Source organism: Argiope bruennichi, chromosome 9, assembly GCF_947563725.1.
Source record: "Argiope bruennichi chromosome 9, qqArgBrue1.1, whole genome shotgun sequence".
NCBI lineage: Eukaryota > Metazoa > Arthropoda > Arachnida > Araneae > Araneidae > Argiope > Argiope bruennichi.
The window spans coordinates 52234238-52248164 of record NC_079159.1 but is presented as its reverse complement, the minus strand read 5'-3'; the positions used below and the strand labels follow the sequence as shown (position 1 = coordinate 52248164).

At 30.8% G+C, this 13927-nt stretch overlaps 1 protein-coding gene across 1 annotated transcript in view; it reads right to left on the bottom strand.

Moving 5' to 3' along the window:
• The window catches only part of LOC129984942 (uncharacterized), an 81702-nt gene extending 69057 nt beyond the window's left edge, over positions 1–12645 (bottom strand). The window contains exon 1 of the mRNA XM_056094886.1: positions 11858–12645. Coding sequence (XP_055950861.1) covers positions 11858–11951 — 94 coding nt within the window. The 5' untranslated portion in view covers positions 11952–12645. The remainder of the gene's footprint in view (positions 1–11857) is intronic.
• Positions 12646–13927: the final 1282 nt, after the last annotated feature.

Genomic DNA, 13927 nt, shown 5'->3' with positions numbered 1-13927 from the left:
TCTAAAATTTGATATTTTTTCTGAAAATAGAAATGAATCAATTACAGTAAGCCAATTGCTTGTTGACTGAGTCGAAACATGCTAATAAAAGATCTAATAATAATAAGCGAAATTACTCCTTGTTATATAATATCAAATATGTTCATACATCTCTGTCTCTCTCTCTCTCTCTCTCTCTCTCTCTCTCTCTGTGTGTGTGTGTGTGTGTGTGTGTGTGTGTGTGTGTGTGTGTGTGTGTGTGTGTGTGTGTGTGTGTGTGTGTGTGTGTGTGTGTGTGTGTGCGTGCGTGTTTCTCAAAATTTAGCAATTTATTTGCTCAAGGCAGCAATATATTATATTGCTGCCTTGAAATTCAAACCGTTTTCATTGTTTCATGAAATATTGAACCGCTTAATTTTCTGCTTCTGTTAAAAATCAGAGAAAAAGTTTCTGTTTAAAATTTATGTAGTTTAAAAGACGAATAAAAAATTAAATTTACAATTCTTCAAAATTTAGAAGACAGAGGAATCGGCCATTTATGTTGTAATAGCGCTATGATGATATAGGATTCGTATGCATTAAAACAGTTTGTGTATTCAATAAACAGAAATAAAATAAAACAACCAAAATAACATGGCTTTAATGTCTGATAATTTGGTGGAATCAGGGACACGAAGTTAAGAAGAAACGATTCACTTGAAATGAAATATAACCCATATTCCCAGCAAACCATTTGGACTAGAAAAAAATATATGGCAATATTAAAAGAGAGGAAATGCTTCAAAATTAAAAAGTGATAATATATTTCTATATATCCAAATACATTACAGAAAAGATCCCTCTCATCTATACTTCTAAACCAATAACTGCAATTACTTCAAAACAGCAACTTCTAAAACAAGAATGCAATTTTAGCACGGCAATCGTAACTTGAATATTAAAATGCCATACTAAACTCCAGCAAATACACTAGCATCCTATTACCTCGAACATACTCTTGGCTACATTTGAAAATATTATTGTAAAATATTTCAAAAATTCATAAATAAAGAAATACATGCAACGTCAAGAAAAATTTATTTCAATCTAAGACTTTTAAGCTAGTTGAGAAAAATAAAACATATTCTCGAATTTGATCGCATCTTTGAGGCGAAATGTACAAGAAAATAACTTATTTTCGAGATAACAAGGCATGAAATCATATTTTTCTTTAAAAGTAAGGGCTATCCGTGACAAGTATAAGAATATTGCTCCTCAGTAAAATATAATTTCTTTCTGAAAAATATGGCAATGTATTTACTCGAAAAATGGTTGGAGTATTCTCAATCGAAAAAAGAAACAGTTTAGAGGAATACTGAAACTATACAAGTCGAAATATTAACTTTATGAGAAACTAACAAGCTCTAAAATAAGGTTCAAAATGCAATTTTTTTAAAAAAAAATCTCGATGCAAAATAAATTGTTTGAAAGTTGCGAAAAAATTCATTTTAAACAATATATGCAGAAAACAGCTCTTCCTGAAGATATATGATAATTGATAAAAAAAAATTAAAGACAAAAATCTATATTTTATGTTGCACCAAGTTAAATTGAAAAATAAACTAGGGGGCATTGTTTTCCCAAAACTTTCTCGCATACCCTATAATAAACGTGTCATGCCAGAGAACGCCTTGCATAACATTGAAGTACAATAGTTACGAAATATTAACTTTTGGTGTGGATTTAGCCGTTTTTCTCAATCTATCGTATCATTCTTGGCGAGTTATTTAGCGATTCATCTCTGGCATAAATTAATAATATCCAAAAATCGAATTTGAGTTTTCGACACGTTTTTCTCAATGATTGAAATAAAAATTTGACTGAAAATGTAATTACAATATCTCTAAACAAATTTGATACATTTAAGTCACTGCGTTTTTGAATTACCGCGTTTACATGTTTCTGAAAGTATAGACTATTAGACATTCAACCCGTAATTGGCTTTGGCTCAAAATTTGATAGGTATCTACACTATAGATGTGTTATTTCTTATGGCACTTGCCACGGACAAGCCCGCTGTTCGAAGACAGCGATTTTAAGTCGGAGGGGGAGCGTCTCTTGTTTTTATAGTAGCGTCAACTAGGCTAAGAGTACGATTTTGCTACTCACACATCACTCATTCGCTTGCACAACCCCTTTTTACAGGAGGGCACATTCACACATCTCACCGATAGAACAACGGAAGAACAACCATGCCCAAACCGGAACTCGAACCCGGAACGCCCAGATCACGGGGAAGAAACACTATAGATGTTAAATCTGTATACCGAAGCTTATCTATCTAGCTCTCTTCGTATTCCGATTATCGTGTTAACTTATATTCGAACCATTGGAAAGACGAACTTGCTCCGAACAGATTTTACTTAAAATTTGATAGAAATCTGCAAGTGTTGTATAAAGACCATATACCAAATTTCATCCATCTAGCTCAAAACGTTTTTGAGTTATCTTTGTCACAGTCAGACAGACAGGTGGACGGGCATTTTGGGAAAATGTGTTTTTCGAACTCAAGGAGGTCTAAAATGTGGAGATTTATGAAAATCTGGAGTTTGAAATTTTGGCGATTACTATACTTTCTCTGTACTACGTATACGGTTTAGTTTAGTTATATTATCGTCCCGTTTGAAGCAACACTAGGGCTATTTTGTGACGGACCGCGTCATTTTGAACCGCGGACAGATGACGAGGGCGACACCTGAGCTGGCACCCCCCTCTCCACACTACACCAGTGGGAGGACGTTTGGTCAGGACGGATTTAACGTGCAACAGACCCCCTTACACGACGGTTCTTTTTGGTGGAATCGGGTCTCCAACCTGAAACGCTACGGTTCCGAAGCCGAGACCTTACCACCAGGCCACCGCGGCCACTACATATACGAAAAAGTAAAGAAAGGTTTCTGTAATTTATCCTTTACGATCCTTTGTTCGAGCGATATATACAGTTTATTATGCACATGATTGAGGGAAACAGCAATTTTTCAATATTACAGTAATTTTTATACTAATCCCAAACTGTGATTGATTAGGTAATCATGTAAGTTGAATGAACGTGTCCGTGATTAAAATCTCTGCCCATCTAAAGATTATACTCCTTCTCATATGCATTGTTTATTCGACTGAAAATATTAATTTTATTCAATGGTGGTTCTGACGAGGCAGATTAGGCAATTATCTACCGTCGCTGAACTAAGGGAGCCACAACAATCGGATTAAAAATGTATCGTTAGCCTATTTGCCAATTAAAACATTTATAAAAAAAATATGCCGGCGTCCTGGCATATGGGTAGCGTTTCTTCCCCGTAATCTGGATGTCCTGGGTTCGAGTCCCGGTTCAGGCATGGTTGTTCATCATCTGTTCTATCTGTGAGATGTGCAAATGGGCCCCTATGTAAAAAAGGGGTTGTGCATTGTGCAAGCGAATGTGATGCGTGAGTAGCTAAGACGTACCCTTGGCCCTAGTTGGCGCTACTAAAACAAGAGACGCTCCCTTGGCTTAAAATCGGTGACTTCGTCACCGAGCTTGTCCATGGCAAGTGCCATTATAAACAACAACAATAAAAAATATGAATTCCATAAATTAAAAAGTATTAAAATAATATTTACTATCTGTCAAATATATATGCTAAATTTGTTAAGCTTTTAACTTAATTAATTCAATATTTATTATTATTAAGAGTCTGATAATTGTATGCACTATATGTGTATACATATACATAAGAATTTTCTCAAAGATACTAAAATAAAAATAATAAACTATTGAAATATGACTAAAATTAAGAACGTGTTGTAATGTAAAACTAAACTGACTAGTACATTAAACGAGAGGCCTCATAATGTGCATTCCACCATGGGATTTGCTAAATCTTGCGCAGACAAAAATTAAACTAATGTGTGGTGCTCTACGTAGTTTAAGAAATCTACAACACCATGTGACTCGCCGTTTTTATTTCACTCAAAGACAAAATTGGGCAAAAAATTTTATTCTTTCCCTCTGTAGAAATAACTCGGCGGTTTGAAAGCAAAAACGGCAACATAAAAATTAATTAAAAATGAATAGTATCACAAGAAACTCCAAGGAAAATAAAAAAGATTTTTATAAAAAGTCAACATGTATTTACCTTTCAACAGATTTGAGTAGAAATTTGAAATTTATCTACAAGTTTAATTATAAAATAATATGCCAAAATTCATGTACCTAATTTGTTGAATTTTGTGCTCACATATACTTGGTCAAAAAAGAGGACAAAACACACATGAGAAATTTCATCTATACAGCTTCTTGCTTTCTATATATATAGCTCAGAGATAGGGAGTAATAATTCACATGGATTCATGAAAATGAAGAATGTTGGAAATCCACTTAAATATCAAAATTTCAAAAAAGAATTTTACGATTAAGATATAATTTTGTTTATACTTTAATAACGACAAATTTTTTTAAAAAAATAAATCATAATTCACATTGTTCCTCTGTAAAACTTTCAACTCAAGCAAAATTCCAAACTTCATGCATAGTTATTACAAAATGCATCTTATTATTTATTAAATCGTAATTAAAATTCTGTACGAACTATAATGGGACTTGTTTCTTTGGCAAAAAAAAAAAAAAAAAATGCAGATTAACTTCCGTAGAAATTCAGCAAGAGGAGAAAACATCCCTCTAACTCGGAGGCAAAATTCAATTAAATTCTTACTATTTTTAGATTTTTCAGAAAAACCCTTCACGAGATAAATTAAGTTTTCTAACTTGTTTGGCACCTTTCATAATTTTGCTTACAATGTCCTCAACTTTTTCAGATCTCTCTGCTACATTTTTTTTTCTTGAGGGGTTCTGCTAATTACCTTCAAAGTCGTTTTCTTGGAACCTTTAGCAGTTCATTTATTTCTAGTTAAGAGTACGTTAAAATAGTTGAATTTTTAAGATAGTAATTCCCGAAAACATCTTTGTTCATGCTATTCGTAGTTGACATTTCACATTGATAGATTTATTTTGTTTCTTTGGCCCAAATAAAAACTAGAGTAAAATTTTGTTCGGATGCGTTCTATTATGAATTATGATAGAATAGTAGTTTCTGAATACAGAAAAGGATTGGATAAAGGTCCTCTACTAATATCAAAAATGAATGCATGTTTTTTTTTATAGAGGACAGACCCTTATACTTAAATTTGCTACTGATATATTTTAGTGGGTAGAAATATACAATTCGCAGGGATTTTTTTAATTTAAATAAAAATAATAATTAAAAAACTGAATCAAAATTTTATCAATTTTTCCCGTTAACTTTCGAAAATATTATTGCAGAAAAATGATTTTCATATCATTTTTTAAAAAAAATTATATTTTTATAATACCAATGGTTGTGCAATTTTTCTCTAATTTTGATACTTTTTTAATAAGAAGAGCAAATAACATTTTTCATTTCTGAGGAATAATTCAAACTATTTTCACTGCTTCTAAAAGATTGAATCAGGCTTTTTTTTTTCATTGTCAAAAGCTGCGGAATGATGATTCTATTTTCATCCCTTCTCACTTTTTCTCAAAGTCGTAATGAATATTTGTTTACTGATTTTATACCATTTCATTTTTTATAAAATATTTAAATAAAGTTCAATAATCATTCAAATGTATTTAGACATAAACTTGGTGTCCTTAAAGATTGTGCTTTACATTATAAAATTTTTATAAGCCTGTTTTAAATCAACTAACAGTAAAACTATTAAAAGTAAAATACACCACATCATCTTAAGCCGGCGTCCTGGCATAGGGGTAGCGCGTCTTCCCCGTGATCTGGGCGTCCCGGTTTGGGCATGGTTGTTCTTCTGTTGTTCTATCTGTGAGATGTGTGAATGTGCCCTCCTGTAAAAAGGGGTTGTGCAAGCGAATGAATGATGCGTGAAGTGGCAAAGTCGTACTCTTGGCCCTAGTTGGCGCTGCTATAAAAAATAAGAGACGTTCCCCTCAGGCTTAGTGCCATAAGAAACAAACAACAAACAAACAAACATCATCTTAATGTTATAATCAAATAAGCTTCAACATGCAATCTGGTATTAGATGGCATAGACAGTTTGGTCATATGACTTGATGCAATAAGTGCGTGCGCGTGTAAAGCAGACGAAGCAAGTGCTAAGCTACTGTAACTGTAATGATACTTCTTGTGTGTCGATCAAAATTTGAGGTTTAAGATACTTTATTAAGGTAATTATATATCAAATTATTCATAAGAGATGCAAATAAAATGAATCGCTTATGAGGAATGAAATGCTGAAATGAATGTATGCTCTTATGATAAATGAATTAATGCACTTTTATTGAATGAAATGATTTTTCAGTAATTATTGGCGTCGACCAAGCCGGCGTCCAAAAGCGATTTATGATTTGATTCACACTCGGCACTTAGCAAGTTATGACTTTGCAATAGTTTTATCAATTTAGCATAGATTTTGTAAAGAAAAGTGCAAAAATATTAGTTTTCTTTTTTAAAACATTTTTTAAAAATTTTTTATTTTAAATAAATTGTAAATTTTTACTTTTTTTATTTTAATATTAAATATTGTATTTATGCGTTCTTTACAAGCAATGATTGCATTGCTTATACATTGTTCAGGAATAACAGAAAATAAATGTTTCTCTTTGAAAAAAGCATTCAGGTAAAAGCATCTGGTTCAGATAAAGGCATTCAAATAAGCATTCATTGACCAGCTGGTTCGCCGGGATTATTTATCATATTTGATTTCAGATAAAAATTTCAATCTGTTGAAAGATTTTGAAAAAATGTTATGGGGATCCATTATTCTAGTAATAAAAAAAATATTTTAAATTTGATTTGGAATTTTAAAAACATTGTTTCAAATTTTGCTTGCATGTCTGTGAACACTTATTTGTATTTATGGAATATCATGCTCACATGCAACTTACAGATAGACAAACCGGTTTTCCACATGCAGATTTTTCCAAAATTTCAAAGATATTTGTAATTTTGGTGGAAAGACCCCATATTAAACTTCCCCCGTTCAATTGTTATTTTGGGGAGCTATAGTATTCCTCGAGCTCAGGAGTCCTTAAAAGCAAATATAATCAAACTCCTGCTATCAAATTTTATGCTATTCTCATATATGAGAAAGTAAAAAAAAAAATTAAAATGTAAATCTTTGCCATTAAAAGAAGAATAAATAAAATGACAATGAGTTTGATAATCACTCTTTATTATAACATGCTGTTGTTGTTTCTGACACTTGCCATGGACAAGTCCGCTGCTACGAAGACAGTGATTTAAGCCGGTGGGAGAGCGTCTCTTGTTTTTATAGTAGCACCAGCTAAGGTCAAGAGTACAACCTTGCTACTCACGCATCAATCATTCGCTTGCAGAATCCTTTTTACAGGAGGACACATTCACACATAGAACAACGGGAGAACAACCAATCCCAAACCGGGACTCGAACTCAGGACGGGTAGATCACGGGGAAGACGCGCTACCCCTATGCCAGGACGTCGGCCGTTTATTGTAACATGACATCATTTAGAGGCTGTCATACAATCTGCATATGAAAAAGCTATATCAAAACGCTCTTTGACGAGTCGCTGGTCCACTAGCCACAAAATTTATTATTGTAAGTGCCTATTTTTCACATAATAGGTGGTAAATAAGAAAATACGCCCATTTTAAAGATTTTTGGCAGCTTTTAACTAACATTCAATCAAAATTTTTCTTCGCTATAATTGCGGAAGACTTTTTATTGCACCACAAAAATCATTTTCTCCAGTTTTAATAATTTTTAAACATATTTTGCAACATTACTTTCCATGGTTTTCATTATTCGATTTATATGTTGTTGTTGTTTCTTATGGCACTTGCCACGGACAAGCCCGCTGTTCGAAGACAGCCGATTTAAGCCTGTGGGGGAGCGTCTCTTGTTTTTAGTAGCGCCAACTAGGGCCAACAGTACGACTTAGCTACTCACACATCACTCATTCGCTTGCACAACCCCTTTTTACAGGAGGGCATATTCATACATCTCACAGATAGAACAACGGAAGAACAACCATGCCCAAACCGGGACTCGAACCCTATGCCAGGACGCCGGCAGATTTATATGTTGTGATTATATCAAATGGGTTTTATATGTGCATGTTATTGCTGCTATATAGTTAAGCGTTAAGCTTCTATATAGTTGAAAAATAAAATAAAGTTAAATTAATAGAACCTAAAGCATTTCATGTTATGATGTTTAGGATTATAGATTCGAATTTGCATGTGCATTATCTTTCTAGGTCTTTCATTTGTTGATAGCGTTTCCATTGCTTTCATATAAGGTTGCATCAAAGTAATTAAAACTTTTAAACCATTCTGAAAGTTAAATTCAGAAATAATTTTTTCAATCATTTAAAGCATTTTTCTTGTGGTAATTTCCATGAAGCGCAGATTGAAATAAGTTATGGCATTCTAATATTGAGTTATTACTGTCAGAACGTTGGAAATGTAAGTTCTTGAATACCAAATTTTTATGAGTTTATGAATAATTAATTAAGGATTATTTTTAGGAGCACTAATGCTTGAAAATGGATTCAATTTTTACATATGAAACAAAGGAATGTATCGTTTGAAAGAACTAACTTAATTACAGTGTAGTAATTAAATTCTCTTTCGCTTTCAAAAAGATTGGGGAGTCCATTTCCATTATTATAATTAATCAATTATGAATACGGTGATCAGTAAAAAAAATTATTTATTAATTAATTATAATCAAGATACGATTGAAAGTTTCATTTCTTTTTCATTTGGAATACAAACAATAGATGATGATTAATTCATTTATTTTATGTAGCATTACTAATGCATTCATTTGCTCAAAATGAGGCTACACAAAGGAATAAAGATTTCACTTTATCTAAGATTCAATTGCAAATTTTGTACTTATCGTTTTTATTCCGTGAAGCAAATATATGTAAAATTTAAATTTAAAATTTAATTAGTTAAAAATAGCATAATTAATTGAATTTAATTAAATATATTCATTAATGCAATTTCCATTAATATTTGATTTATTATATTGAGTGGTTTTCTTTTTCACTAAAATTTTCCTAATTTTACAAGATAGCAATATATTGTCTAAATTGTTCTGAGGAAGTAAAAAAGATTACTTTTTGCTTTTAATAGAAAAAGAATTATTCATAATATATGTTTTATGTAGTTACTTATCTTTTGTTCAAACTTTTCAATTAAAAGTGCACTTAAATTGGACTCGTATTGTATTTGCCATTTAATGAAATACCTTATGGTGCAATGTAATGAATTTGGGAAAAAGAATCTATTGTTATTTTTTGAAATTTATCAAGCAGATTCTGCATTTCATAATTTATCTTAAATCTTTTAAACCATATAAATTAAGCAGAACTATTTTTGCAGCCACTCATTAGTACATTAAAAAGAAGAAACTTTTATTTTAATTATTTATATTTTTTAAACTTTAATTTATAATTCTTATTATAAACACGTAATATCTTGAAAATACTTTTTCTCGCATTTTCTACCAATCAGTGCCACTGGTATGGTTTCAAAATTTAATTAAATTAATCGGTCAACTGATGTTTACCAAAATGCGAATAACGAATGCTTGCCGAAAACACTTTCAATTACAAAATGCCAATATGTATAGAATTTTTTATGAATATTTTAATGACAGAGATAATTTAAAAAATATTTATTTTTATTGAATGTTGGCACTGGTAAATAGAAATAAAGATGCTTTCTCTTTCTCAATAAAAAATACTTTAAAGTATCCATATTTTTAATAAGACTTATATATTAACAAAAAGAATCTTAAATTATTTCAAATAATCTTTTAAAGAAGGCTAAGAGCTTTCCACTTAAAATAATTACAATTAGATATCAATATTATATTTAAAGAGCAAAAAAAAGATAATTAAAAAAAACTTTTGAAAACTATTTTTTTTTTACTTCACTCCAGTTTATCCTCTTGGAATTTTTTTCAAATGCTTTTCTAGACTTTTGCAACTACCTCCAACAAATCCAGATAAAACATATAACATAAATCATTTCATAAAATATCCAAAATAGCGGATGTAATCGACTTTCTCATAAGCCTGAATAATATATCCCAATTTGCATTAAACTTATTACAATTTTTGTGTCAAAAATAATGTGATCCAAAATGTTTCTGGATAATTGTGTGTGTGTGTGTGTGTGTGTGTGTGTGTGTGTGTGTGTGTGTGTGTGTGTGTGTGTGTGTGTGTGTGTGTGTGTGTGTGTGTGTGTGTGTGTGTGTGTGTGTTTTCGCTTTACCTATATGTACCAAATTTGGGGCAGAAATATCTTGAAAGATAGCAATATGTATTTCGCAGCCTTTTTTTTGACATTTTAATTAAAATTTAATTAATAAAAAATTAAGCTAAAATGTGACGGTTTTCTGCAACAACTTGCAAAAATAAATTTTATGTTTCCAAATTTTAAAAATTTCATTTTTATGATACCAATTTAAAAACAGCGCCATTTTTTCTGGAGTTTGGTGTTTTTCTAAAACGAATTGTCTGATTTCAAACAATCGATTACATTGTTCCATGAAACTGAAATTGTTTTCATTTATTCATGAAATATTTAATAGTGTTATTTTCTTCTATTATTGAAAGCTAAAGAAGGAAAATTCTGTTTAATATGTCTAATTCACATAATAAACATATTACATTATGACATATCATACATAAACATATTACACATACCTGTAAGTACGAAATTTAGACTATAAGTGAACCGAACATTTATACTTTTGATCACATTAGGATCTTATGTCACTAGCTTCGTTAGAAAGACTCATATACTCAGTGAACGGAAGGAACTATGTAAGATAATTAAAATAAACGGGTTTTATGTCCGATAATTTGATGGAAATATGTATATGACGTTGTATCCAAGCGATATAACTGAAATTAAATATAACTCATATCTCCTGCGAACCAGTTGGTCTCCAAAAGCGACTAGTCGTAAGTAAGATTATCATATAGTATAATCCAAAGTTTTCATTTAACACTATGCAGATTTAAAGCAATTGACAATACAATTTTTATACAGCAAGAGAATTAGACTGAACATTTATTATACAGCACATTTTTTTTTATTTTGATTATTCAAAAATTGTTATTTTTACTAGGCACGGTTTGGTCATAACAAGGAAGAAATTTTGCATGTTATTAAAAACATCTATTAAATAAAATTTCGATACGATATGGAGCAATTTGTACACGATATTCGAAGGCTTGCTAAAACTGATTTCGATTTTTGAGAGAATGAAATACCCATATTTTTCGAAGGCTCCCGCATTGCTTTAAAATAATATGGAACGAATTACCAATCTTATATTAAAATTCGCTAAGCATCATTTCGGCAAATCTCAAAACGAAATATACATATTCTAGGAGTATTGAAGTACTAATTAAAATGTATCATGATCATTCTAAGTAGTTTTATAAATGTTGTCAATAAAAGTTGTCAGGAAGTAATTAAAAATTAATTATATTTTTCCAATCATTAAATCTATAAATCAGACGTTTTTAAAATTTGTTTTTATTGAATACGTCAATACTCCCTAGAGTTAACTTTTTTTATTAATCTGATTTCTAATTTACAATTAACACATGGTAAACTAATATTTTATCTATTTATTTTAGTTTATTTAAGGTTCTTTAATTAAAATTCCGTATCTGTACTATTCCGTAACACACTAAAAAAATTTTTTTAGTTTATTAGAATACTGAATTAAATGCTTTGTAATGTTTTTGTTTACTGTAACTAAAAGAATTATGAAATAATGTGAATAATCAACTTACATATCCATAATAAAAGAACAGCCAAGAACTTTTTAGTCCAAAGCACAATATTTCTGTTCTGTAATCTGTAGAACTGTTGGCACCAAATCTTCATTAGAACAACTCAGCAAATAGTTCTGAACAGCTATGATAATAGTTCATGTATATGCCCATCCTATTTATCAGAAAATCCAAGAACTTTACATTTCATTGCATTTATAAAATATGTCTGTTGCAAATTTTATCAAATTATATCTTGTTCAATGCACTTCACTCCACAATTTTATTACGAAATATATTGCAGTGAATTCCAATTAATTATTGACATCATTCCAAAAAATTCTTAAAGTGTGTCAGTTCTTCCTTTTGCTCAGTTCCTTTTTAATTTAGCATTTTTTTATATTTTTAGAAAACAACACTCAAAAGCAATTTTAAACAAGATGAATTTAAAGATGTATATTCTATCTAGTATACCAAAGCTTTCGATTCCCTGTAAATTCCATCTAAAAACTTTTCATATCTCCATCAATTGTATTAATTAACCTCATTTGAAAGAAATGGCAACAGTGCAGCAGCCAATCAGAAAAGCCCGCCAAGAAACTGGGTAATTGGAACAATGTGAAGACGTCTCATGATTGCCCAACTGTTGACATACACGCTAATTCTCAGTACTAATACTAAACAAAAAAAATAATTCACCAATCAATATGTACACCTTGGCAACAGTTTGTTTCACACATCACTTTCAGAATTGTTTGATTAATGTTTTTCATCCGGAGTCAAACGTTTCGTCAGACCAGGCAGGTGGAATTTAAGAGTTATGTTGAGTTGCGTGGTGTTGTTGATTTGATGGTCTCGGACAGACTGAACCATGCTAAGCAAAAGTTTTGCATCTGCTTGGAGTAAAATATGTTTCGATTGAAACAGGGTTTTCTTTTTTTGTTGTCTATTTCTTTCATTCGCCACGTTTATGGTCTCTAGGGACAACAGGAAACAACAAATCGAAATATCACGTGACTTTCCACGTTTTCTGTATTCGAAAGATAATGGGAAAGGATGAATGTATATTTTTATGCGTGCATTTTTTTAAACGCTCGAGTTTTCAGTCCACGCCTCCAAATCTGGAACTACTTAAATAAATTAAAACGCAATTTATCATTACTTGCTTCAATACTCGGTGGTTATATAAAGGAATTTCGGAAATAATAAGATTCCGGTGGTAGAATTAGGGCTGTTAATTAAAATAAGCTTATCACTGTTCTTTTTAATAAGATTTCAATTAGTTCCATTAATTAATATGAAGTTTATTTTCACATCCGCAAAGATCTGCCAATTAAATGGAATTCTTAGAATCTCATCTTGGTAATAACAAAATATGACTTATCTCACTAATGTGTAAACAATAATACAAAGCAGAAGTTATATACTTCTGTCGACTATAAAAATTCCTCCTAAATAGTGAATAGTAATAAAATGAAATTCGCCCACACCATTTTCGAATCCATTTCTTGGTAAAATTTGTTACTTTCAGTTTTCGAAAATTTAGCCATTAATTAATTAACAAGAATTAAGTCTACATCTATATGTTTGTTCATTTTCCCAACATTAACTTCGTGATTGATTATCGCTCGAGACATAATTATTTTATTATCTCAAAGGGAATTTTACAATTTTTCAAAATTTGTTTTAAATACAATTTGAAACAACACTTTCTAATGCGGTAATTGAAACCAGCTTTATCAAATCCTAAATACACGGATTTTTTTTTTTTTTTTTTTTTTTTTTACTCTTAAAGTTTTGATAAAAAATATTGTTTTCTTTGAATATTAATAGAGAGGCAATGGCGATTTAGACATAAATGTTAAAGAGACCTTAAACAGTTCACAGTATGGAGGCCACGTTTTAATAGATGGTCTTTATAGTTCATTATCGAAGCTCTTCATCTTCGAAAATAAAACTATACAACACTTTTTCGGCCTTCATTACAAAGCTGTCTCTTTTTGGAGAAGGTAGTATGCCACTGATATCCATGCTCCATCGGCAAATACATTGCCCCATAGCAACTTAATTCAAAGCTGTTACAGCCAAAAT